The following is a 26,843-nucleotide window of genomic DNA, read 5'->3' on the forward strand; positions in this document are numbered from 1 at the left end:
TTAGGTTTGGATATTTTCTGGGTATTTAAATTAGCCATTAGTTTACGCTCAGTTTTGAGAATGATCTAAAACATGGCTTTCGATAAACAAACTGAATAAAAAGAATCAAATAAATTTCAGCATGTTGTCTTTACTAAATTTTGTACTCTTTAGTCAGAATTTGGGTCACGGGGCACTGAGCCATGTCAGCTTGCTGCCTCTTTTGGAAACTAGTTGACTGAATTAAGCCACGCTGAGGCGTCACTACCGACCCCACGAAGATTTCAACTGACAGGAAAGACTGCAGTTTGGGGCGGCCAGTCGGCTAAATAGCCAATAGGTGAGTTGATCCGGTCCGTCCTAAACTGGCAAAAGGTTTTTGCTTTAACATGTGGTTATGAGGTAAATGGTGACGGCCTGTGCTTTCCCCATAAACAAGTACTGCAGTAACCGCAGTCTACTTCGGATTCATACTTCAGGTTTTGTACTGGTCACTGTCGTGGTTTCATCATTTATTGGGACAAAAAGGAGTAACCTTCCCAACCATGTCCATGGAGACACAAAACTATTCTCCCGCCCTTTTCCAAAACAGGCCGGCGTTCTTAGCCCGTGTCTGACGACGGGATAATTCAGCTTATCCCCAGATGTTCTGTGTAGTCTAACTTCTTTGTTGTTTTTGTGAATGGACGGCGTTTAGGAAATGATTCAGCTTCCTGTTTCCTGCTTCACACTGATGCCTGTGCATCGCGGCCGTGATGATGAATGTCCCCGTCAGAAACCCCACAAGCGTCTTGTTGCTGCTAATCATCGTATCTCTCACTCCTCCCCTCGCGTCTTCCCTCCCAGCGCCTTGAAAGTTCAGTGAAGTGTCTGTCTTCGTCTCGGGCTCGACATCAGCGGTGAGTCATCCCTCCGCCCACCTGCCTCTCCTCCCCTCCCCTCTTTTCTCCTCTTTTTGATCCCCCCCCCCCCCCCCCCACCATCCACTCTGCTGCATCCCTCCTCCCACACACTCTGAGAATACAGGATTTGTGTATTTGTGTGTGCGTGTGTGATGTCTTGTGGTGTGTAATAGCTGAAATGGAGCCAATCTAATCCCCTCCCACAATTGTGTTTTCCCTCCACTTCCCACCGTATGTAGCCTAGCATGGTGAGGCGCTCATTCGCATGTGCGTGTGATAGCGGGGAGGAGGCACGGCTGAGGGCGGCGCCGCCATGGGCAGAGACTGGGGCGGGGGCCCACTCGGGTGGGGGTGAGGGTGGGCGTGGGCTCCTCTGGTTAGAGTTGCGGTGGCGGCCAGCTGCAGGGGGTGAGGGTAAGAGGAGGAGGTGGAGGAGGAGGAGGCCGGCTGCAGCTGGTAGCTGGCCGCTGATGAAGGCCCGGAAGAAGAGGGCGTCGGCTGGGAGCTGCTGCCCCCTTTGGTTGGAGGCTGCGGTGGGGTCTGGTTGAGCTGGATGGAGATGTCGGAGGAGGCCTCAGAGGCGCTGCGACCTCGCTGTGGTGGAGGCCAGGAGTCTGGGTGGAGGAACTGGCCGCTGTAGTCACTGCAGTCGGACATGCGGGGGCGGTAGAGGGCGGGATGGGGCCTGTACAGCTCCTCCTCAGCGTAACGCTTCATGAAGAGGTAGACGGACATCACGCCTGCACCCTGGGACAGAGACACGTCCGTCAAAATCTACTGGGGATTACTTCACACCACTTCTATAAATTGTTTCTTTTGTCCAACCAGCAGTCCAAAAGCCAAAGACTCTTCATCTACTGTCATGACTGACAAAGAAAAGCAGCAAATCCTGACACTGAGGATGTCACAAACAGCAAAAGTTTGACATTTTCTGCTTAAAAAACTCAAACTCAACAATAGTTAGCAGTTCATTCTGTTCAGATCGACCGATCGATTTATCGACCTCAGATCAGGTTTGAGGCGTGTACTGAAAACAGTACAGTACAATAAATATTTATACTCTCTCTCACATAAATATCTGTGCATGGTCACGTAGGACTGATCCACATATAATAATTAATATTTCCAACCGTTTTCTATGAATGAAACACGTTTATGAAGCCTGACAGGGTTGAGGTATTTCTGAGTGCTTTCTGGCCTTAATAAGTGGAGTTGCTGTTATGCACTGAATGGTATTCAGTAACATTACTGATGGACACACAAACACCACTTCTCCTTTGGGGGGTGATTATGTTCTCAAAGTGTGTTGCTTTCAAAATGTTTCCCCATCAAATGTTCAGTTGTGACATTTAATAAACACACATCATTATGCATTTTCTGTCAGACCGTCATGCAAATCAAGTGGATGTGGCAGGTAAATAAAAACATCAAACAGCACGGAGAGCAACACAAAGTGTGACGGAGGGAGCAGAACACGTCTGCCCGTTTCCATCCATGTAAATCAGTCGTGATCACCAGAGGGAACCAAAATGAGCTGCAGAGCTTTCAGCAAATTCCCCGACGCAAAAAGCTTTTGGAAAACATCAGAATCAGCAGCTCCGCACCTCCCACCCACCCCCAGAAACTGCAACACAGCACCATTAGGAGGGGAAGAAATTAAATAAATCCAATCTAATTTTGCAGACAGTCAACAAAAAGATTCGGCGCTGCTCTGCGGAATGAGACGTTCTCAAAAATGTATTCATGTTCTCACTCGGCATCCGCTGAGCATTCGCAGCTCATCCACTATTCATGCACAACATCATCGCGACAACCGCCCTTAAACTTTAGACTGCCGGTGTGTGTGTGTGTGTGTGTGTGTGTGTGTGTGTGTGTGATTTGCAGCTCTGTTGCAGATTATAAGAAGAGCAGGGAGGGGAAAAAAGGAGGAGGAAGAGGGAGAGGGGAGAAGATATGAAGAGACAGTGGAGGGCAGGAGGGAAGAGAGGATACAAAAGGAAGGAAAAGAGGAGAGGAGGCGAGAGGATGACGGATGGAAGAACAGAGGAGATAAGAAGAGAAGGAGGAAAGAGAAGGAAAACTAATAAAGGATTAGAGAGCAAAGATGACAGAAAAGAAGACAAAGGTGGAGGACAAAAGAGGAGGCAGAGATGAGAGGAGAGAAGGGGAGAAACCCAAGATGAAGTGGGAGAAGAAGATGAAGAAAGAAAGCAAGAGGAGACAAGAAGAAAGGAGAGGCAGAGGGATGGGATTAAAGAGCAGAAGATAAAAAGACAAACAGGACAGAAGTGACGGACAGGTAGAGAGGAAGGAGAGGACGAGGAAGAACGAAGGATGAAGAGAAGTGAAGTGCGGAGAAGCAGTGAGGATATTCTGATGCATATGAAGCTGCTGCCCTCAAGTATTCAAGCTATTAACATTTATGAATATTGATGCAGGCAGGATGACGAGCTCCTACGCAGGCACTTTTCAAGTGTGTGTGTGTGCATGTGTGTGCGTGTGTGTGTGCATGTGTGTGTTTGCATGTGTGTGTGTGTGTGTGTGTGCGTGAGCTCTTTTGTGAGTTACACAGCGTCTGTAAATGTTAAGCATCAGTACATATTAGTGTCACCGTGAGCTGCTTTGTGTGTTTACTCGAACACATCTGCAGGCTTCTCCCTGTGCTGGTGTGTGTGTGTGTGTGTGTGCGCGTGTGTGCGCGTGTGTGTTCTTTGACTACCTCTTTCAGCAGGAAGGAGGAGGCAGCGAAGGCGAACGACCAGCCGTAGTGGTAGTGGAAGAACTGCTCAGGCTCTCTGGGTCGGTTCATCACCTCGTCATTGATACTGGAGATATACAAGACCAGACCGACCACCAGACTGAGACCTGCACACACACACACACAGTATTCATACAGTATTCACTCTGTAGTAGTACCTAGTACTTCAGCCTGTCTTCCTGTGCAGCAGCAGGATCTTTAGAGCAGCACACTCGCTGTTTTATGTCAAGACAAAATCATGTAGAAACTTTTAATTAAAAATCAGTGTCGCTATGCTTTGAACCGCCAGAGCTTTTCAGTCGACTACGCAGAGTGTTGGGGCGCAGCCTGATACACTCTGCTAAAATACAAGTAACATGAGCAGGGTCAAATGTTGGCTTAGCATGCGTTCAGTAAAAGTGCATCCTGGGTGCATTTAATGGAGTCAGAGAAGGTTTAACGATAACGACAGAACAGATGAAAGCACCGGAGATGCCAGACGAGGCGGACATTTAACAGGCCTACAAACTACACAACAAGAAAAGCAGGAGGCACGAAGCTAATGTCACATTACCATTGTTACCCTGTCATACCAGTCCCATCTGAGCGTGTGAGTGTGTGCGTGTGTGTGTGTGTGTGTGTGCACTCTGTAGCTGGAATAGCTAATGATAACATGTCCTCGTTGTACTGTTAATAGGCTGAGAAAACCCCGACAAGGCTGTGCTGTGGCACAGAGATAAACAAGGACAGTGTCTCACACACACACACACACACACACACACAGAGAATAATGAGCACTTGTGCGCTTGCGGTCAGATTTGTGCACAAGACACACACTAATGTGAAACCACACACACACACAGCCTCACACACGGTGGACCCTCGTTAGGAGTGTGTCAGTGCTTCCTCCCCCGCTGACAGACTAACCACTGCAGCCGACCTCCCAAATCCTCCAGCAGTGACACTCTGACACGTCCTTTAAAATCCACGTCACAGCTCAGATTCCCTCAGAAAGCATCACTGATGTGTTGACAACACAACACTGTGCTGAACTGGGATGAAATGAACGGACGCGGGCCAACACGGACTTTTGTTTGGAAATGTTAAGCTGGATTTTGTGTGGCTCTGTGGCTCAGCGGGGCGAGTGTCCTTCTTAAAAATGAAGCTACCCGTCAGGGCTGCAGAGATGCGATGTGATTGGTCAGCCTGTACATGTCTGAAGCCGTGTCTGCGGCGTTCCCAGCTGTTTGCGGCGATCTTTTCCTAACACTTCAGAGAGTCTTGGGTCTGAACGTAACCAAACCCTTAGCACAACATCGTCACAACATAAAATCAAGAACTGAAATGTAAAGAAAAGCCAAGTTTCAACAGTCAGTTCACATCCTGCACAGATCAGGCTCATCTGTGCTGGCCACCATTTTTGTGGCCTTCTTGTCAGTCGTAGCACTGAATGAACGCTTGTGGGCAGTTACAGTAGCGACAGGAAGACCACGTCCCCGTGTGCTGTAGGATTCAGAAGCTGAGTGAAGCTTTTCCTAATGCTGAGGTGTGTCTGCACCTCCTGCAACAACAACAACCTCCAACAAGCAGGGCTTGCTGCAGTCACAGAGAGCAGTTATCTGAAAACAGATGAGCAGAGCACCATCTGCTCCTGACTGGAAATACCTGTTCAACAGCTGCGCAAAATGGGACTCATCAAAGCAGGAGACACAAAGTCCTCAAGGAGGCACGCAGGAGATTAGCTGGATGTGAGTGACGGAACAAAGCACAGTCTGCTTGTCATAAGCGACTTTGGGCTCGTTTTTCTCTAAAGTCACTTGCAAACATTTGTAATCACTTTTTTCTGAAGTGCAGTTGTTTATGTGGTTCTCTCTCTCCTCCTCTGCACCTGCAAAATAAGTTATTTAAATGCATGAAAGTCCAGTCGCAGGATCTGTCCTCAGGAGGAGACGGTCAGTGAATGACTGATGGAGTTTCTGCAGAGTGGAGAGTGAAATATGAGCTCATCATGCAGCTGATGAAGTTAAAGTCACGCAGCTCACTCATCTTTTGTTCAACGTCTTTCAAGTTAAAAATGTCAAGTTACAGAGTACAGCATGTTTGAAATGCTCATTTATGCTATTTATGTTTTTTGGGCAGGAGTTTCCATAAACAACCTTTCAGATATATTAGATATATCAGCAAACATTTCACATAATCTACATTTATTTGTCCTTTAAAATGGCCTCATGCGTCACGTAATCACAGCTGCTGTGTTATGACTGGGGTTGTTTGTCATCAGAATGTTCATTTGATTGGCTCCAGGAAAAGCTGTATGAGAGGTAGAAGTGATTAATGTGCAGACACACGCAGAGAAATGGACGCAAAACATCAACACATCAGGCGTAACAGTTGTTGCCTCCATTACAGTAAATATGGAGAATACATCAAACTGCTAGGAGCTGTAGTTCCTGCAGTTGTCCATCGGATGGCAGCGTTGTGGCTGAATGCTCATATCAGCTGCAGCCTCCTGGGCTCGGCTGCGTGGACACCACATGTAGATGAACGTGCACACACACACACACACACACACACACGCACACACACACACACAGGCAGAAGGGGAAAAGAGATGGAGCTGCAGGAGGGAAATCACTGGAGGAAGGACAGACAGGAGAAAAGGGGGGAAACAGCTGGTCCACAGCCTCCATGCTGCACCCTCAGGCTGCACGCTGGACCAGCAGTTTTCATGACAGAAATACACACATGCTGACTGCAGTTTGCTTCTGCAAAACCACCCTAAAATACCACTGATTTCTGTGTTTTTCTCAGACTGTCCCTGCTGCAGTGCTGTCTTTGAAAATCATTCTCTTCTACGGTAAACAACCGAACAAAAGAACAAAAAAGAACAACACTTAAAGTATGGAATAAAACAAATTGCTGTTTCAGAGGTGAAAATGGCAGCCATCGATTTCTGGGCTCAGTTCTTTCTTTGTGCTATGAGGTTTTGATTGCTCGCAGGTTTATTCTCTCATTCCGTCTCTTCACTTCATCTTTCCTCTGAGAATAAGAGCGAACGTGCGATGTCTTTGTAAGTTGCTGTTGTTGATGTGTTTCTCTTTGCATGTAGTCATGCTGTTGGATTCTTAATGAGGTGCTGAAACAGAAACACTTGTCCTCATACCAAAAGAGCCTACATGAAATGTGATGTTCAGGAACTACATGCACTATGTACAAAAATAAACTGGTTTATCACTGCTGCAATATCAGTGATTTTACATGTGAAACTGGCATATACCATAATTAAAATATCGCCTAATCGACTGAAACTGGTCCACTATAAGACAGAAAATTATCACATTTCATCTATTGATACATTATATAGACAAATGTATCCAGACACACCTCTGTATGGGGCTGTTGAGTCAGAGCCCTGACCTCAACCCCATCCAACACCTTTGGGATGAACTGGAACGGAGATTGTGAGCCAGGCCTTTTGGTCCAACATCAGTGTGTGACCTCACAAATGCTCTGCTGCATGAATGGGCACAAATTCCCACAGAAACACTCCAACATGTTGTGGAAAGCCTTCACAGAAGAGTGGAAGCTGTTAGAGCTGCAAAGCTGTCTGTGTGTTTACAATGAGACGTCATTAAAGTCCCTGCTGGTGTAAAGGTCAGGTGTCCCAATACTTTTGTCTACATGGTGTATTAATGTGTGTTGATCTGCTGTGTGTGCAGATTATTTTGTACGTGTGTGTGTGTGTTTCTCCACTTTGGCTCCGTGACATTCCCATGACACCATCGTTGTCACGTCTGTCCAAATGTCCAGTCAGCAGTCCACCATGCTAAGCTAGCATCTGTGAGGTGAAGCTCCCTCATGCACAAAAAGAGAGAGAGGCTGAAACAGGAAGCTGATGTCATCCTGTCGGCTCAGAGAAAGAGGGAGAGATTTAACGAGATCCAAAAACCTCTCAGCACCCTCCTCATCAGCAAAATGCTCGACCCTGCGCTCGAGGTGAGCGAGCACAAGCGTCACCCAGCTGTCCTGCGGCGACACGAGGAAGTGATGTCAGCCTGTGGCGGCTCGCCTCCCCGACAGGACGCTGATGCACACAGAAAGCTCTCCAAAAGGTTTCACAGCTCTGTTCTCATGCGACGTGACAGAAGACTTTGTTTAGTTAAATGTTTAGTCCTTGGAGAAACAGGAAGGTGGACTACAGGTGCAAACTTTGCTCTGAGAGAAAAACTCAGATTCATGAGTTATGATAAGCAGTAAAGAACACGGTTTCCTGCTCATTGGCCATCACACCCAGATTTTTGACCAATCAGCCTGGAGTCTGGTGTCCAGTCCACTTCCTGCAGTGAGATGTGGGAGCTTTTCAAGATGCCATCCTGAAGAAAAGACTTTCTGATTGAAATATCAAACTACAACAACGTCTCTTTGCAGACTACTCGGTTGAAGTTGAAACTTTTCCCCGAAAGCCTCCAGCGAATCATCAAATCGCGGCTGCCCTGCAGCTTCCTCGGCAGAAAGCAATTATTTGGAGTTAAATCCCATTCACTGTTGAGCTAGCAGCGAGAACAAGGGAAGGTCTGACAAGCTGTCAGCGGGGAGGGGAAAGAAGAGCCGCAGAGGGAGACTTCCATCCACCGAGCTGTCGTTTTTATCATTAACCTTGAGGAATGTGGACTCGTAACAAGCTCGCTTCTCTTCTTCTGCGGATATTTAACATCTCGTTTAAGCCGACAGGTGAAGGAGGAGTTTGACGCTTTGACGCGGGTCTCATTTCGTGCTTCAGTCTTTCTGTCTGTCTCTGCGGTCCTCATGGACTGGGGTCCGGCACTGAAGCTTGTCCCACAAGTTTTCAAAAATACCTTTCATATGATAATTTGATTAACATTCTGGAGGAAACTGCTGATGTTTTTCAGATCACGACTGGTGGCTGATGGAATCAGGAGGAGTTTGAGTTGGACGGGCAGACGTGAATTTAAGTCCATGTAAAATGAACGAGGAATTAGGAAGCTGAGCTTATATTTCTAATCTTTTCGTTATTAGTGATGATATAATAACTTTTTGTACTTTAATGTGGGGATGTCTTTTGACCTACAAATCACGGAGTTCATGCTTTACTTTTCTGATGTTCAGCCACTGACTGGACTGTGTGGACACCACAAAGTGTGTCCGTTTTCACTCTCTGCACTCATTAGATGACATCTGATTGCACTGCGTAGGATTATGGTTGCCGTTTGTCTCCTCTCAGGGTGAAACGAGCTTGTCGCTGCACACACACTGTGGTGCTGTAACATGCAGCTGTGTTTGCTCAACCAAAAGTATCCTGGAATTCAAGGACGACAAAAAAAAAAAAAAAAAGCACAAGCTGAATTGCTCCAAACTGTTTGTGTTGCTGCAGAATGAAAGAGACAACACAATCTGCAACAAGGAAATAAACAGTTTGTGGACAGGAAAGTCACAACGTAATATCAGAGTGTGTAACCTCAGCCCTGCTTAAATCTCGGTCATAACGCTGTTCTTAAAGCCCTTTTATCTGCAGTAACAGGACGAGCTTTAGGAGAGCAACTTAAAGCGAGCTAAGACCCGAGAGCAGCGGAGGAGAGTTCACGGTCGGGTTTGATCACTCGATCATAAAGCTTTTGAGAAGGGCTGGCAGAAAATATTCCTCACAGGAGGTGCATCTGCCCCAGTTAATTGGATGGAGTTCACTTGTTTTGACTTTTGCCATAAATACACCCAGCAAGACACATTTTATATTCCTCGAAAATGTGTTTGTTCTCTGCAGACCTTCCATCCACAGACTCTCTGACAGCTGTGCACTGAGGTTTGTCTCCCAGGCTGCTTTGCAACGACTACAACACACAGCAGAGTAATTGGAAAATATGGAAACAAAGCGTGACAGGGAAAGCCTGCAGTCAGTCGTTGTTCTACACGAGTGTAAAATTTGTGTTCTGTTAGTTTTAGATTGCTTGCGAGTCTCGTTCCTGTGCACAAAACGAGGAGCGCGGTTCCTCCTTACAAACAAGACTCGGCTTGCGGGGGCTGAGGACGCCGTTTCCGACTCAACACCGTAAAACTGAGCACACATCAGCTGCACTTCTCACCAACCAACCAAAGAGTACCTGACAGTATGAAGAATATCCCGGAAACGAAGGCCAGGATGGTGCGCTGCGGCCGGATGTGCCCGATGTTGCTGATGACGAAGGCCGTGAACACGAAGAGCAGGGACACCATGGGGAAGGGAGTGGCGGTTCGCACCATTTCTGGAGGAAAAGGAGGATTTTGAGAGAAGGACAGAAATGATAACAAACAAGATCAGACGGAGGGAAAAATGCTTACGAATGAAGAGTTGGATTCACTTCAGAAAGGAGAGGCGGAACGCTGCAGAGTGTAGACTGGTGCCAACATGCCATTAAAACTTTACTTCTGGCTCGTGTTTTATTTGAAAGATTTTCCCTCCCTTTAAAGAGTCGGCTTTAAACCCTGAAAAGTTCAGAGTGAATCGTCAATAATTCAAAATGCTTCTTGTTATTTCTACTGTGTTCAAACTGTTGAAGGCCATGATGTGACTTCCACAAAATATGAAATTAACTTTGAGACTTGGAGACCAAAATCACGAGGTGAAAGGCCCTAAAACGCTCAACAGAGCTGAAGTGTCCTTTAGTTTGGAGCTGGTTAGATTTAAAAGTATGCAACCAGACATTTGGCAGCTTGATTCAGAGTTTTACGCTCACATTCTGATGCGTAACAGACTGTTGAGTACATGATGGTTAGTTTGTCTGTTCAGTTTTTTGAAAGTCTCACAAACACGTTTGCCTCTGAGGACATGAAGATCTGTGTGTTAATGTCCTCTGTTGATTTCAGGTGCTTTGTGTGAAGACACTGATCCATCCTGGCCTTGAAATTCTGGCCATGAACCTGCAAAAACCAACCCGATCTCAGCTGTGATGTGTCAGGGCCTGCTCAGCGGCGCTTTGCTGCAGGGTTTCATTTGGGCCAAACACAGGACTGTCCTGGTCTGGGATTCCCCACCTAAACCAAACCAAACTGTGTAACATGTCACAGTAAGTTAAACGCTGGTCAGTAAGTTTTATTTTGAAAGTCTAACTGGATGTCACAGTCTGAAGCTTCGGGCCGCTGACCAAGCTGGTGTTTTTTTTCTCCCAGCCAATCGTCACCATGAAAAATGTACAAGATGATGTGAGAGCGCATCAACAGGTGGAATCACACAACGTGTCTTTTCTGAGCGCGTTTACACAAAATGTCAGTGCACAGCCTGAAGTGCAGGCCTGCTGGATGATTTATTCAGCAGCTTTACGACTCGGCCGTCTGACTGAGGACATCCATCCAGCCTGAATGGACCAAACGTCTTCGCTCCGACTGACGTGCTTTGCTTCAGACTGATGGAGCAAAGCCAGCGCTCTGAGGCCAGTTCACCGCGTCAGCATCTTAAATCATCACAGCTCGCAGACGACACTCCTCCACGGGGAACCTCAGTGAGCTCTTGGCTTTTTGACCAAAATCCGGTTCTTCACAGGTTCTGTGGTCAGTTTTAGGTAACATTTTGTCAATGAAAAGAAGATTAAATCAAGACTGTGTGGATATTCAGTCTTTATCTCACTGCTGTTCAGCTTCTTTTGACCTGAGAAAAAATGTCCAAAACAAAGTGACTGGATAGCAACGCAGGTTCTATTTCAACTATTCTCACACCCCACAGAGCAGTAAATGAAGTAATTATCACCTTTACTTTGGAGTCTTTGTTGGCAGGTGCCGAGTGGACACCTGAGTCCTGTTAAGGACTGCTCTCTCTAAGCTGCTCTATTCAACGTTCACTCCTGTCTCCTCCTGTCAGAATGCAGACGAGAGACGGGGAGGACAACCGAAATAAACTCTGTTTGGTGTCCACAGGTGGCTCAGACATGAAGATCCACAGGCAGACCTGCATGTGCTCTGTATGTCCCATCTGGAAACATCTCAGTCTTCTTTTGGCAGCTATGAGGTCCTGAAGTTCTGTGTGTGTGTGTGTGTGTGTGTGTGTGTGTGTGTGTGTGTGTGTGTGCAGAGACTCACTCAGTATGTTGGCCGTGTTTTCTGTCGTGATCTCGATCTCTGGCTCGGTGAAATACTCTGACGCCACACATCTGCCCTTCTCTGGTCCTGAGAGGAGAACGAGAGAGATGAGAGGGAGATATGTGGGTCTTCCTCGGGTCACAGGAAGTGTGTGTGTGGACAGAAAACCAGAATACACACAAACCAAAAAGCGGAGAGAGACGGAGCGACGGCGGAGGCAGACAAACAGATTCAGAAAGAGTGAAAGGAGGAGCGAGGGAGGACAGAGAGACTCTGAAAGAGAAGACGAAAAGAGAGAAGAGACAGCGAGAGGGACGAGTGAATTAGCGGCAGAGACAGATGGAGGCCACCAGCATCAGGAGAAAACGAGCTCTGAGCTGAGAGAGAGGAGCTGAATACAACCAAGATGATTAACCTCAAACTGTGGGCACACACACACAGAGACACACACACACACACACTCACACACACACACACAGACACACACACACACACACAGACACACACACACACGCACTCACACACACACACACACACACACTCGCACACCAAAACATCTCTATAGACATGAAAACATGTCACCAAAATGATGCATACACGCACAAACATTATTTCCTTCCTCTCCCTCGCGCACACACACACACACACACACACACACACACACACACACACTCACACACACGCACACACACGGCTGTGTTCCAAATGCCACCAGCGTTTTCCTCTCCTGACCTTTTGTACCAGGCGTCAGACAATGGGGAAACACAAACATGGCCGCCTCCCCTGGGCAACACCACCATGACCCGAGACACAGAGACAGCGGCTGCAGTGAGGACAGTTATTTGTCTCTGCAGCGTCCATCCTGCTGCGTGTGAGTGTTTGGATGTGAGCAGGAATGAAAAGTGATCTTGTTTTTGCTGGGCCGCCGTGACCTTCAAAAGTAAAAATCAGCCACCTCTTCAGCGATTCTCTTGAAAATCACCCCAAAAGGCCCCCCGGGTCTTCCTGCTCGAGCTGGTCTGATTGGGTCCATTCCGGTTCTGCAGTCAGAGTGCAGCCTGTAGTCTCACAGGAGGACCTGCTGGGTGTTCACGTCGTCACCAGATCATCAGCAGCACTGCTGCTGGTGTCGTGTCCTTCACACGCCAGACATTTTCCTTTATGAGGGAAGGGAGCGCTGCTGGTCGCATGGCTCCACCTGCTCCACCTGCTCCACCTGCTCCACCTGCACCACCTGCTCCACCTGCTCTGTCGTCGTTTGCTTTCACAGCCAGTAGTGATCGCTTGTAGAACATCCAGTCGGCACAACTTAATTGGCCAAACTGATTAATTAGTCATGTTTCAGAGATTCTCATATGCTGCAAAATGTTTTTCTGCTTAACGAAGACTGTTTTAATTTTTGAAATACAAAATATTAGATAAAATCTAAACACATAAACAAACAAATACTGGAATCAAATCAGCATTAGCGGCTTATAAAATGAAGATAAATCAGAAGAAGTAATTTGTTTGATAGAATAATTTAAAATGCTGAAACAACCCAACATGAGTCAGTTACCAACCTGCCACAAAGCAGACCCTCCAGAGACCCGAGTGCAGGGCCATCTTGACCTCGGTGGTCTGGTTCTGCTGCAGGACGATCCCCTCCTCCATCAGCAGCCAGTAGTCTGTTGACACGGCGACGCCGACCAACAGCAAACCGCAAGCCCCGAAAACCGACGAGAGCAGCGTCAGGGCCCTCGTGCTGAACGAACTCATCTGCTGAGAAACAGAAAACAGTCGTAAAGCAGAAAAATGTGTGAGGGAGACGACAGGGAGAAAGACTGATTTAAGTCATTGATTTTCGAATTTTAAAATATGCACAAGCAGATCAGGGAGGGCGGAAAACGAGGACGAGGGGCTCGGGATTGAAATCCTTCTTGACTTTCATTGACTTCAGCTGTTAAATATGCATGCAGTGTTGGACAGGAGAGGACACAGGAGAACAACCTTGGACCAGCAATTTATGTGTTGAAAATGAAACTGCAGTGTGAAAATATCAGTTCAGTTCTCATCATCATTAAAATACTGGAGCAGTGGACCACTTCTCATACCAAATCTGAGGGTTCAACACGGTTTGTCTTACATACCAACGCAAAGTGACTGAAAGTGAATAAAAGAGAGCATAAAATGACAACTAAACTCAAGTCAACAGAAAGCTGCAGAGGCCAAGAAAGCAGCCACGAGCTAACAAGCAGTACGGGAAAATGGGACATCACTTCCACAACTGATTTTTCTAACCATACTGTTACAGGCTGTTGTTTACCTGGATAATGTCTTTATTATAACAGTTCTGTGTTGGCTCATGTGTTCAGCCAATCAGTGGACTGTAATGCACTCAAACCACAATCGCCGCGATCTTCCTTGCAATGCAGATGCAATTAAAAAGAAGGTTCTGAGGACTAAGAAAGGTTCCCCCAGTGAGAAAATGTTCCCTCCAGAGAAAAACACACAAATGAACTTTCTTCACAGCATTATGATAAGAAACAAAACATGAAACAATGAGTTGGACAGCAAATGCACCATGAACGGGTCTCCTGCTGGCTCAGTCATGACAGCACAGGACGCAAATATTTTCTTCTTGTGGCACACATGCAGATGAAATTTCAGAGTTTATTCGGGCATGCATCTAGGTAATCAATCCCTTAATCAAAAATCAGCAAAAATCTTTGAAAATGTCTCATCCACAGGCAGAGAGACAAATCTGTCAAGAGAGAAGAAGAGAGTGAATTTATTGTGGCTGGAAGGAGGGATGTGTTGTTTGGCAGTGATGTTAAACACACTCAAGTTCCATTAAAACAGACAAATTATGAATGGAGTCTGGCATGGTCATAGAACGTTCTAAACCTTTTGGAGTGCTTTTGGTTTTGAACATTTTAAACTGTGACTTTGGCTGTGATTGTTATCACCACGAGCCCCTGCTGCCTTCCAGCAGACGAGAGCAGTTTGTCAGGCTTCCAGGTGACATGCAGTGCAGTTTGACGCTCACTAGGTGGCAGAAACGCTGCCTCTGCTGTGCATCATTTGAGCCTCTGACACGTTGGGAAACATCCTTCTCTCTCTCCAGCACAAACACACACACACAGCGTCTCATCCATCCAGTCAAAATGGAGGTCACATTCACCAGGCTGTGGTCCCGGCGACTGAAACATCACGGACTGAATGTTGCTCGGTTCTGGTCAAACACAGATCCAAAACCAGCTCTTCTTCCAGAGCTGTTGTTCTGTACATCTCTGGCTGGATTCGTGTCCAATCAAACTATTTCTTTATAGTCTGATGCAGTCAGACAAGCTGCCTGTCTGTGTTTCTGAGGCCGTGTGTGATCACCCGAGCAGCCAGGCCACATGCAGCCGCAGTGCAAACCGCTCATGACAGCTGAAAACGTTAGCACAGTTCGATACAACGCCACCTGAGCTTAACGAAATGAAATCCACATTCGTCTGCACTGCTGTTAGCAAACAACATGCATGGAAACACTGATGTGCAGACAGTTTAGATTATTAATGTACAAGCTCTGATTTTGGAAACACACAACAAATATGGTGTCAAAATGTGCTGATATGTTATCATTTACGTTCCATAAGCTGTGACTGCAAAGGCATTTACCGCATTTACCTACATACTGCACATACGAGACAGAAGAAAAGGAGGCTGAGAGGTAAAGAAGCCAAACATTTCGAATGAAGCTTGGAGCTTCATGAATATAAACTGTGAAAGTTGTGCTAAAACATGTCTGTGTGTCAACCTACATGAAACACCTGACAGACAGAGCGTACAGGTGAACTTCTTCACTTGAACTACTTCAGGTCACAACCTCCATGATGTAAACACTAAACCTGCTGTGGTCTAACAGATCCGTGCTTTTTAAACTCTTTAAGATGAACATCAGCAGCTGACACTTTCATGTGCAAACTGTCTGAGTAGTTTTCTTATAAGGTCTACATTTTGAGGAGCACTGCAGGTCTGCGTCTGGACGGTCACAGCCTGAGCAGGTATGACAGTATCTTCATTTCTCTACAGGAGAAATCATCACATATGTGCAAAAATGCAATGTCATGCATCCCTGTTTGTAAAGCATTAAGAAATGAACACTAACTGCACAGAAACGTATGAAATAACAGCACACATGCAAGCCGAGGCGTGCAGCCTGCACACAGGAGGACGACTGACAACTGTTTTTTGTTTAAAAGGACATTTCCACTTAATCATGTTTCACTACAAACAACTGACACACTCAAAAGGAAGCTGAAGGAGGGTCAGTGACTCTAAAAATGTTGTTCACGAAGCCGAGGAGCGAAGCCGATAAGAGAACAGCCGAGAACTAAATGAACTCGGCAGACGAGATCGGGAAGCCAACAGATAAGAAGCAAAGAGGAAAGTGGCTGTCAGGCAGGCGGAGCGAGGAGTGACCTCATCGCTCGAGCCACACGCCGCCGAGCACGTTCAGCCGCGTCAGAGAGGATCCGCTCACTCAGACGTGAGTCATGCGTCACAAATATTTGATACGGTAAAGAAACCCCCTCCCCTCAGGTGAACCCGGCCTCAGGTGAACCCCCGCGGCAAATAACAGCATGGCTCATGTGCACATGTGACCATATGGGCAAAAACCTGAAGTTTACATACATGTGCAAACACACACGCGCACACACACACACACAAGGTCCAAAAATGAATGGAGATTTTTGTTGTGACTTTGACCAAAGAACACAAGTCTAAAGGTTGCGGATAAGTTATAAATACTTAAAACTGTGTGTGTGTGTGTGTGTGTGTGTGTGTGTGTGTGTGTTTGTGTGTGCGTGTGGTGGAATCCAGACACTGCAGCTTATTATTTACTTGTTATTATGTTTTTCAGACAACATGAATTTTAAAGCAGGGCCTACAAATCAGCACAAAGCCCAAACTAGATGAAAACCACAGCAGATCATTCTGAGTTTTTTCCCGTTGGCTTGCTGCGTGTGCACACAGAGGAGCCCGCCGTGACTTTGCTCCTGTGTCAAACACGAGGACGTCGGACGCTTAAGTCACATCCTCTGAACGAGGCAAAGGTGATTTGTGCTTGGCTCGTGTAAATAAGCATCAGTCTTCGTGCTGGAAATGTCAGGCTCGACACGAGAGGCGGCGAGACGCTCAGCGCTGCCCAGTCAAAACACACCAATCCATCGTCCACTCAGAGCAGAGGAGACAGAGCCGAGTGCCTGCAGGACTCAGATAATGTCTCACCTGGTGGTATGACAGCTTTCAGACTCATGTCCTCATTACACGCACTTCATGAGTTAAGTCTGCAGTGGGTTCAGGGAGACAACCTCATCATCAACCTCACAATCAGCCTGTGGTGACTGTGTGTTAATGGGTGGACTGACAGGACGGATGCCTCAGGAGCCACGCGGCCTTCGCCAAGGACGCAGGTCATCCCGTCGTACAAGACGCAACCGTGAAGAATCCGCTTCACGGCTCCCGAAGATACGAGATTTGAGACAAAGCCACGAGTGAGATAAACTCCTTCTCATCACTCATCAAATCAAACTATTTGATACATTTAGCTCATCAGATAGCTTTGCACTGATACAGAACGGTTCTGCCATCGGCTCTGCTTTGTACTCACTGCACGTGTTTTTCTTTCAGTACCTTCAGAAGATCAGGAGTTCAGCTGACCTGCGAGCTGCAGACGGTTGATCTGCATGTGTAGAAATCAAAAATAATCTGCTGTCCAACTGTGGCTTTAAGGCTCCTGAGAGACCGAAGCCCGAAGAAAAATGTGGGTTTGGAGGACAAGATCTGTTGTAATGGGTTAGTGCACCGAATGCTAGAGAGCGCCATCGTATACACACACACACACACACACACACACACACACACACACACACACACAGTGAAGCAGGCCTGTGTTTGCTGAGATAGCTGACAACAAATGGGCTGGGATGAGCTTCTCTTTGTAGTTTTAAGCCTTGAGAATATAACCACAATTCCCAGGTCTCACCAGCCGCTAACTAACTGTGTGTGTGTGTGTGTGTGTGTGTGTGTGTGTGTGCTGGGAGAATCCAGGAGCAGAGGAGATGTAATGAATTACAGATGAACAGAGCGCTAGTGCTTAGGAACAAACAGTCGGAGGTAATGATGTGGGGAGGAAGGAGTGTGTGGGAGGGCGGGCAGGAAACGGTGGCTGCTTGTGAGGAAGGATTAGGAGACGAGGGAAGGAAATGAGAAAGTGGAGAAGGAGGAGGTGAAGAATATAAGAAAGAAGGGAGGGCTGGACAAAAAGGGATTAGGAGAGGAGGAAGGAAAAGAGGAGTGGACGAAGGAAGGTGGTGACAAGGTGGGAAGGAAGGACAGAAGGAAAGAGGGAAGGAAGAAGGCTATAGGACGAGAAGGTGAGAAGACATTGGAGGCTCGGATGAAGGGAGAAGAGTTAGACATTCATATTTCATTCATAAAGCGAAAAAAATGAAAGTGTGTTTCATCAGTAATTGGGATTTAAATATTTTTACAAGTCGTGGAAAGTGGAGGTCGATCTCCAGTGTGCAGTGCAGCAGGCAGCAGCAGGTGGAGGAGCTGTCCACCGCCGTGGTGCTGAAGTCCTCGCTGTCTCCTCATACACTCGTTCACCTCCTCCTCTCTCTCTCTCTCTCATCCTGTTTCTCTTTAGGTGTTTAACACTGAAAAAAGCCATTCAAGCGATTCAAAATGTTGCGTCTTATCTGACCCAGTTCCTGTACGACGTTGAGACGGCGCTGACCTTCACCTGGCAGGGACGTCCGTCTGTCCGTCCGTCCGTCCATCCGTCCGTCCTGACTGCTGACTCAATGTGCATTTCTGCCAACCAGCAGGTGTGTCGCAACTTTGCTCTGAATTTCAGTTTCACTGTTTTATCCTGGCAGCTGGGCTGGTTGGCTGATAACAACAGGAAGTGGGGGGATGTTGTTTCAGCACCACAAAAGCCCCGCTGAAGGAGGTTTGGGAGCATGTTGGGTCAACCGAGCTGCTGAGTGTAACACTGCACACATCTGCAGCACACATTTTTAGCGGTAAACATCTGTTAGCTACGCGCCCTTCAGGTGAGGCCCGACGCAGCGCGACTGCGACTGCTCACTGTAACTGATTTCATTCGCTCGCTGATACCTGCCACCTCGTTGTCCATCAAAATGTGAATGTTCGTCTTCTTTTCTAGTTTGACAGCAGCAGGCTGAATCACTCTGAGGTCGACAACTTGACCTCCAGGCAGACGACACGTGAACTTAAACTTTAAAGACAGTTACACACGTTTTAGCATTTTAGATGAAATAAGTTCGTGAAAGACTACAGTTAAGTTGTGATGCAGGGGTTTTCTTATAAATAAACATTAAAACTTCACATAATCACAGAAATGAAGCTGAAACGTTGAATCGTCTGCGTCCCTCCGCGCTGAATTTCGCCGATGGGTTAAATTGAATCTTCATTACAAAGCAGCACACTCAACACAATAGTCCTCAGCACGATTTCACTTTGTATTTGGACTCATTATTAATTCTGTTTAATTTTACTGGAGGCTTAGAAGCATCCTCGATGAAGTCCAACTTAATGAATGAGTGTGCGTTGCTAATTAAGGCATTAAAGCAAAGACTCGTCAGTGTAGGAGTGATAATAAGGCCCCTTAATCGGGAGCTTTGTACGTATGAATTAATTTCCGGAAATAGGCCATTCACTCAGTGAAGAGCCCACGTGCCGCGCAGCCTGAGAGCTGCTTCTTATCCGCCATCAACAAGCCTCCTTACAGGTGATCGTCTGATGGCTTTGTGTTGTAATCGTGCATCCCTCATTGAATAAAGACACAGTTATGACTGTGATGCACAAACACAGTGTGGACCAGACTGAACTGGTGATCAGATAAAACTGAAGCAGTAATTAAGGATTAACACGGGATATGAAGGATTTGGACGGACTAAAAGAAAAAAGTGCTGAATGAGTCATAAGAGAAAATGATCACTCAAAAACCTTTAAACTCTCAGTCTGTTAAAAGCAAAACTTTGTAACTTTAACCCCCCGTTGAAAAATGATAAGAAGCTTGTCATGAATGACACTCTGACTTCTGTGTTTCTTTATGCTCTGCTCTTCTCAGAGTTTGGGATTTTTAAACAATTCATTAAAAGTTCTGACTGACACCAAATATCTTCAAATTAAAGTATTTATTATAGCATGTAATGCAAAGAAAGCTTTAAAAACATTTAGAACATGATTAGGCAAAATCATATTTCCAAAAATACAACATTTAAATTAGTTCATAAAATATGTATTTTAAATACTTTGTAAAACTGCTCCAACTGAACTCCAGCTGAGCTCCAACCGAACTCCAGCTGAGCTCCAACCGAACTCCGACGAGGCCAAGTGTTCCTCCGACACAAACCCTGACTGCATTATGAATCAACATTTAAGAACATCTCCTGTGAATTTCAGGGGAACTTCTCTCTGTGACAGGAAATGTTTTCTCCTGAAATGAAGACCTGGTGGTGAAACAAGGGAATCAGATGAAGCTGTGATGAAAGACTCGACGACGACGACGGGTCAATATGGAGCGGAGCAAAGCAACCGCCGAGCATCGCCAAACTACACGTCCCGCGGTGCCGGGCGGGGCTCCACAGATGGCGTTCCCAGGTTAGCTGAGGGGGAGGGGCAGGGGGTCGTTTTCTGTTGAGAAGGCAATATGTCCCTCTGTCAGCAGTGAGAGGCTCGCGCCAACTGGCAGCGAAGGAGATGGATATTTAAAGATGGGAAGAATGGAAGACAAGATGAGGAGGGGAGTCATGTCGGGGAGGATGATGAGAGGAAAGGCAGAGGGAATAAATAAGGAATTAAAGAGGGACACAGAAGGAGAGGGAGTGAGGAGGGAGTGAGGAGGAAGGAGGGAGTGAGGAAGGAGTGAGGAGGGAGTGAGGAGGGAGTGAGGAAGGAGTGAGGAGGGAGTGAGGAGGGAAGAGGGAGTGAGGAGGGACTGAGGAGGGAGTGAGGAGGGAGGAGGGAGTGAGGAGGGAGTGAGGAAGGAGTGGGGAGGGAGTGAGGAGGGAGGGAAGAGGGAGTGAGGAGGGAGGGAAGAGGGAGGAGGGAGGAACTCATCTGTAAAAGCGAAATGAACGCTGCGAGACGTATGAGCTGACGAAGGGATGACAGAAGGAGACACTGAGTGGACTTCAGATCGCAGTAGAGAAGGAGGGAAGAACGAGAGGAGAAAGAGGACAAGCAGAGCAGCAGGTGAGGGCTATAAGGTGCTTCTGAAACACCAAAAACAACTCATCTTTAAAAAACAGTCACATCTGTCAGGCGGGACAGTCCTGAGAACGACGCCGAGCCGCCAGAAGACTCACAAAGTGCCACTTAAGACGATGAAGGCTGCAGGAGACAAACGCTCGTCCTGCAGGACAACTGCTGGACTGATGAAGGTAATTAGCTTATGCGGCAGGTAAAACACACACAGGTGAAGACGAGGGAAGGCCTGCAGCAGACTGTGTGCTAACGTGCTGAGGAAGACGAGGCTAAAACACACAGAGAGACATGCAGCCATACAGGAGGAAGAGGAGGAGGAGGAGGAGGAGGAGGAGGAGGAGGAGGAGGAGGAAAAGGAAAGGCAGCTCACAGGGAAAGACCTTGGCCCAAAAACAGAGGAAAGACCACACACACGCACACACACAAATGAGCTGTACGTCTCACACACACACACACAAGCTGTACGTCACACACACACACAAGCTGTACGTCACACACACACACAAGCTGTACATCACACACACACACACCAGCTGTACGTCACACATACACACACACACACACACACCCTGGCTGGCAGACAGCAGCATTAACTGTGACACATCCTACATGCCTGTGCATATGCAGACAGTCACAAAACCCTCCACCGCCCAGTCTCACACACACACACACACACACACACACACACAGACACACACACACACACACACTTCAAACTCTTGGGCAACCCCTGTGAAATCTATCGATAAATCTAAATCTCATTCCTCACACAACTGCTTTCTGTTTGAACAACAGAGTGCAACACCACGAGCGCCTTTGAACGCGTGCTCCCTTATCCCAGTTTGTAGGATTAATTGTGCTGAGACAACAGAGTTGCAAAGCACACGGCCCTCGGAGAGAGAGAGACGGGAAAGGCAGGGCGATGCAGCCAAAGGGAGGCTGTGGCGACGGCCATCTTGCTTCAAGTGTGGCCACTCAGAGCCACTCAGGTTTGCTCTTTAGACGTAGACGGACAATGTGGACTAATTCAAGCACACCAAACCTCTGAAGTCCTTCAGGTCATCGTTTGTCAGTATGTTCCAAAACCAAATTAACACCAACGAAAAAAAAACTGAAATATAGTTTAGCCGACTACGACTACGGCGTCGAGGTTATAAGAATTTGGTGTTGACGGGAAATGGGACAGCAATCGCTAACGTCTGAGTCAGACTCAGCGTGCCCAGCCATCCACCCCAACCCAATGTGTAAGGGGTTACGCAACATTAAAAATACGTCATGCTCCTTTATGCCATTTCTGTTCATAACCAGCAGCCAGCAGAGGTTGCTTGTCAGAAAAAGGCAAAAATATCATTGATTACTTTAAGTGTTTGAAGACATGTCCCTGTTCTCCTGATGGGTAATTCAAAGACACTGTCTCCTCGGACAAGCTCTGCATGGCTGTGTGCCTCAAAGGACTTCCTGTGGTTAAATCTCCTCAGCACGTTTGTCTAAACACAAATGAAGAGCCACGTTTCCCTCTTTTATTCAGTTCATTGCCTCGGTGGAATCACTGCTCTTCATTCTCAGATGGTAAAACATGTTAAATGTGCGCTGGTCACTGCAATTTTTTCTTATGTCTGTAAAAGTCTGAATTTTGATAAGGTTTGGGTTGGGTTTAAACACATCAGAACCAGACTCGCCACTGGTTTGTAGCTGATTTGTGTGCTCTTGCCCTCCTTGACCCTGAAGGCATCGAATTTGCAAATTGTGGATGTAAATAAGCTTTCATCAGCCTCAGAGTCAACAGCTTGTCACAATCAAATCGTCCTGCTGCTGAGCTCCAACACGACAGCAGAGACGTGTGCTTGTCTCTCTGTTGGACAAGCGCGTCTGAAGGACTCTGCAGTACCTTGAAGTAACCCCCCCCGGTGGGAAAGGAAGCGCTGACCCTGCCGTCGTCGGTGACTCACACCATCAGTGAGCCGTTTAAACAAGTGAAGTTAGCGTGTGATTCATTTCCCTTCACCTCGGAGAGCTGACGCCGACGACACTGCGATCATCTCTGCAGTGGATTCAGTGTGTTGTAGTGATGTCGAAGCCGCCCACTCAGATTGTTTCTACGACCTTGTAAACAAGAGTCTTACAGGAAAACCCACTTTCCCCTCAACCGACCTTGTCTAATTCGACCTCAGTTTAAGGATTCCTGCGCTTCCTAAAGCGCACTTGTGTTGTCTCTGGGGGTTAAACTTAAGAACAGCGAGGAGTCTTTATTGTCAGTTAAACTGGACTCATCTCTGTTTTCTCTTCTCAGATTCATTTCAGACTGTTGGAGGACTGTTGCAAATTGGCAGCAGCATTAAGATCCGAAGAACCCGATGAGGTTTTGGATGAAACGTTTTCGGGTCCTACAGTTTAGCGCGAGCTTTCTCTTGGCATCCATCTTTGTCATTTCCAAATGATCGCCTGTGGACAGCACGAGCAGCGCACTCAGGCAAGCTGTTAGCCATCGGAGTTCCACACTTTGGATCACATTTCTCTGTGGCTTAAAGTCAGGCAGAAAGATGAAGACGATCATTCAGAAGAGCTGGCTGGTTCGCACGTCACACAACACGTCACACAACACGTCACACAACACGTCACAACACACATGTCAACATTTGAGGGACGACCACAGCTGGGGAGTCTCACGCTGTTATAAAGGCTTTGGTATTCAGACATGTCTACAGAGCAAACAAACATGGATTCCTCAGTCAGCTTAAGGCCACCAATCAGGGCAGCCGCACCACACTTACTGCTCAAAGACTCCGCCCATCGCTGGACCGCTGCTCAGCGACCTCGGTGAAGTGTGTGACTGAAACGTCCGCTGAAGAAACTAAAGGCGTTCGCAGATGAAAAACGTCAGATCTGTGCGATTTATTTTTGGGGGGGGGCAGCCGTGGGCCTAGAGGCTGGAGAAGCGGCTTGTGATCAAGGGGTTGCCTGTTCGATTCCCCCACAGACAGGCAGGAAAAATTTGGGTGTGGTGGAGTGATTAATGAGAAAATGCCCCCCCCCCCATTAGCTGGCTGATGTGCCCTTGAGCAAGGCACTTAACCCCCAGTTTGCCCCCCAGGCACCTGACATGGCAGCCCACTGCTGCTGTGTGTGTTTCACTGCATGTGTTGCGTGTGTGTGTTCAACTAAGGATGGGCTGAATGCAGAAGACAAATTCAGTGTGTGTATGTAAAAATATACATACTGTCAATAAAGCTGATTCTTCTTCTTCTTCTTTTAACCATGTCACTGCATCTTCTTCTGCAACGGAGGTCAGTAAAGGCACATGACAGGAGGCTCAGCGGCAGCTCCTGCTCGTCTCCTCATATGTTTAACAGCAGTGGAACGTTGGTATATGAAACGTGGTTATTTATTTACCTGAACCGTGAGAGGCACTGGCACATTGTACAAAGTCTTTTCACATCATTATCTGCTGCACGTTTTTAATCGTCCAGTTTCAACGTCTCTGCAGGTTGGCTTTGTGTTGACAGAACAGTGAACACACTGGAAACATCCGGACATTTAAGTCTTCATCACTAACTCCTGTCAACTTTTCACTTCTCCCTGTTGTTACAACACACATTAGTCATATGTATGTAAAGAGGGTGGAGACAGACAGGCGGACAGAGAGACAGGCAGACAGAGAGACAGGCAGACAGAGAGACAGACAGACAGAGAGAGATGGACCCAGTAAGAAGTGCTGCAGTCTGCTGGAACAGTATCACAGGATGGGTTCCCCAAGAAGGAGCCAAGAGTTTTCAGAGCACACACGCACATGCACACACGCGCGCACACACACACACATTTGCCTCACTCTTGGTTGGTCCTGATTTTCTCTCTCCTTCCTCTCTGACACGCACACACACACACACACACACTTCACCCCCTCCCTCCTCTGGGAGCGGAGCGTCCATCCTGTCCTCTCCAGACTCTGGACTGACTGTACAGAACCACAGCGCGCTCCCTCCAAATGCGCCACACTGATCACCGCGCAGCGCATTCCTGCGCTAACAGGCCGGCGAACAGCCGTGCAGACACGCTCATCAGCGGCTGTGAGCACAGAGACTTCAGCCTCCTCTCTTATACAACATCCCCGGCGTCTTTTGAGAGGACGAGGGGGCTAAAACTGCATGATAACACACAGTCACATGGGTGAGCATCACGTCTCATCCCCGCAGCCGAAACTACAAGTCCTGACGGGCAGCAGCCAAAGAAGCGGAGCTCGTCTCAACAAGCCAGAGTGCCAGTAGCTTGGCTTCAGACAGATGTGCCGGGGGGGTTAAGAGTGAGGTGAAATGAGGAGGAACACACGGGTGGAAGGAAGGCTTTGTGAGGCGCAGTTAAAATAAGGCAGCAGAAGCTGTACTCACCCTGCGGAGCGGGGAGCTGCTCGGACGGTGCAGCCGACGAGAGATGTGCGCGCACAGGGAAGCCTGGCCACCAAATTTGCAGTTTTAGCCTTATCTGTCTCCGACTCTCTCCTCCCCTCTCCCCTCCTCTCGCCGCACACGCTCTCTCTCTCTCTCTCTCTTGCTTTTTTCGTATTTTCCCAGTATCTCCCCTCTTCTCCTCTCTCGTCTCCCCCTCTCTCACTCCTCCTCCTTCTCCTTCTGTACTTCACTCTGCTCTTCCAGCACTGCGGAGAATCGGTTGAATTGGCTTTACTGTAGTTTGAGTGTAGGGGGGTGGGACTGGTGTGTGTGTGTGTGTGAGGGAGGGGAGGTGTGTGTGTGTGGGGGGGGAGTACAGACTGGAGGGGGAAGAGGACTCGCGCGCACACACGCGCTCAGAGATAGCATGGCACAAGCGCGTGCCGGCTGGAATTGAGGACACATCATGCCAGCTGACAGCATGACTGATTCAAACATACAGCAACAATTAGCATCGTGTAAGTCACTAATGACCAAAGCATCCAAACACGAATCTGTAGTGTGAGCGAGCATTCGTGTGTTTTCTGCAGCGAGAGGACTGACAGCATGTGAATTAAATTCTCCAGCGTGGAGCCTGAAGGATGGAACAAACTCAGGCGGTCTGAAGTGACAGAATACTTGACATATGCTGGATTATTTCTCTCAGCATGAGTCAAAAAGAAAAAAATAATAATTTAAATTACAGATGAACCATATGCACCATAAGATTTTTTCCGTTAATATCTGCAGCTCGGACTGCTCGGACTGGACGACCGCTCCTCCTCCAAAGTGTGTGTGTTCACACAGTCTGTTCATGTGCTTTGCCAAGTTTTTGCTGCCTGGATGAGGTGGAGGTGATTCACAGGAAAGACGTGATGCTGCGGGTCATAAATAAACAGACAAGTATTCCCGACTCTTTGAAGTAGTCTCATTTTCTCATAAGCTTACATGTAACCAGACTTCTTCTTGAAACCAGCGGAGTCGCCCCCTGCTGGGCATTAGAGATACTGCAGGTTTAATGCACTTCTGCACCGGCTGGGCTTTGCAGACCCGTTCGCTCTGTCTGCTTATATAACCATGGGAATGATTGCTGTGGTTCAGTACAGAAAAATGCAGTAACTGTACACTTAACCACAGACACAAGTCAGTGTTTTAACAGCACGGCTCGCGTTTTAAATTGTGAAAGACACGCGAGGAAGAGAGACGAGGAGGACAGGATGTCACAGATTTACTTGGGCAAAAAACTGCATGCATGTGTCTTCCTGTGCTTTTGCGTGTGTGTGTGTGTGTGTGTTAGTCTGTTATGCCTCCGTACCCTCTTTCATGGTTGAGTGGCCCCATCAGCCCCTGGCGACCCACAGACTGATACAGTGGGCTAAGTTGCCCCGTGACTCACTGTGTGTGTGTGTGTGTGTGTTTGGGCACATGTGTGGATAACAAGGGAATTCATCCCACCTGCCAACCTCACAC

General features: G+C 47.4%; 1 protein-coding gene across 2 annotated transcripts; it reads right to left on the reverse strand.

The window, feature by feature from the left end:
• Window positions 1-974: 974 nt before the first annotated feature.
• LOC124075116 (voltage-dependent calcium channel gamma-7 subunit-like) lies at window positions 975-25,663 on the reverse strand. Of its 2 annotated transcripts, none has more exons than XM_046418529.1 (6): window positions 25,335-25,663; window positions 13,245-13,443; window positions 11,683-11,769; window positions 9,735-9,875; window positions 3,601-3,746; window positions 975-1,628 (listed from the first exon to the last, which is right to left on the reverse strand). In XM_046418529.1, exons 2-6 carry the CDS (start codon window positions 13,438-13,440, stop codon window positions 1,122-1,124), a joined length of 1,077 nt encoding a protein of 358 aa, XP_046274485.1. In that variant the 5' UTR covers window positions 13,441-13,443; window positions 25,335-25,663; the 3' UTR covers window positions 975-1,121. The 2 variants fall into 2 exon arrangements, with proteins under 2 accessions (XP_046274485.1, XP_046274484.1); XM_046418528.1 differs by having other exon boundaries at window positions 13,245-13,440; window positions 25,335-25,662.
• Between the last annotated feature and the right edge of the window lie 1,180 nt (window positions 25,664-26,843).

The sequence above is a fragment of the Scatophagus argus genome, chromosome 17, assembly GCF_020382885.2.
Source record: "Scatophagus argus isolate fScaArg1 chromosome 17, fScaArg1.pri, whole genome shotgun sequence".
In the NCBI taxonomy this organism is placed as follows: domain Eukaryota; kingdom Metazoa; phylum Chordata; class Actinopteri; family Scatophagidae; genus Scatophagus; species Scatophagus argus.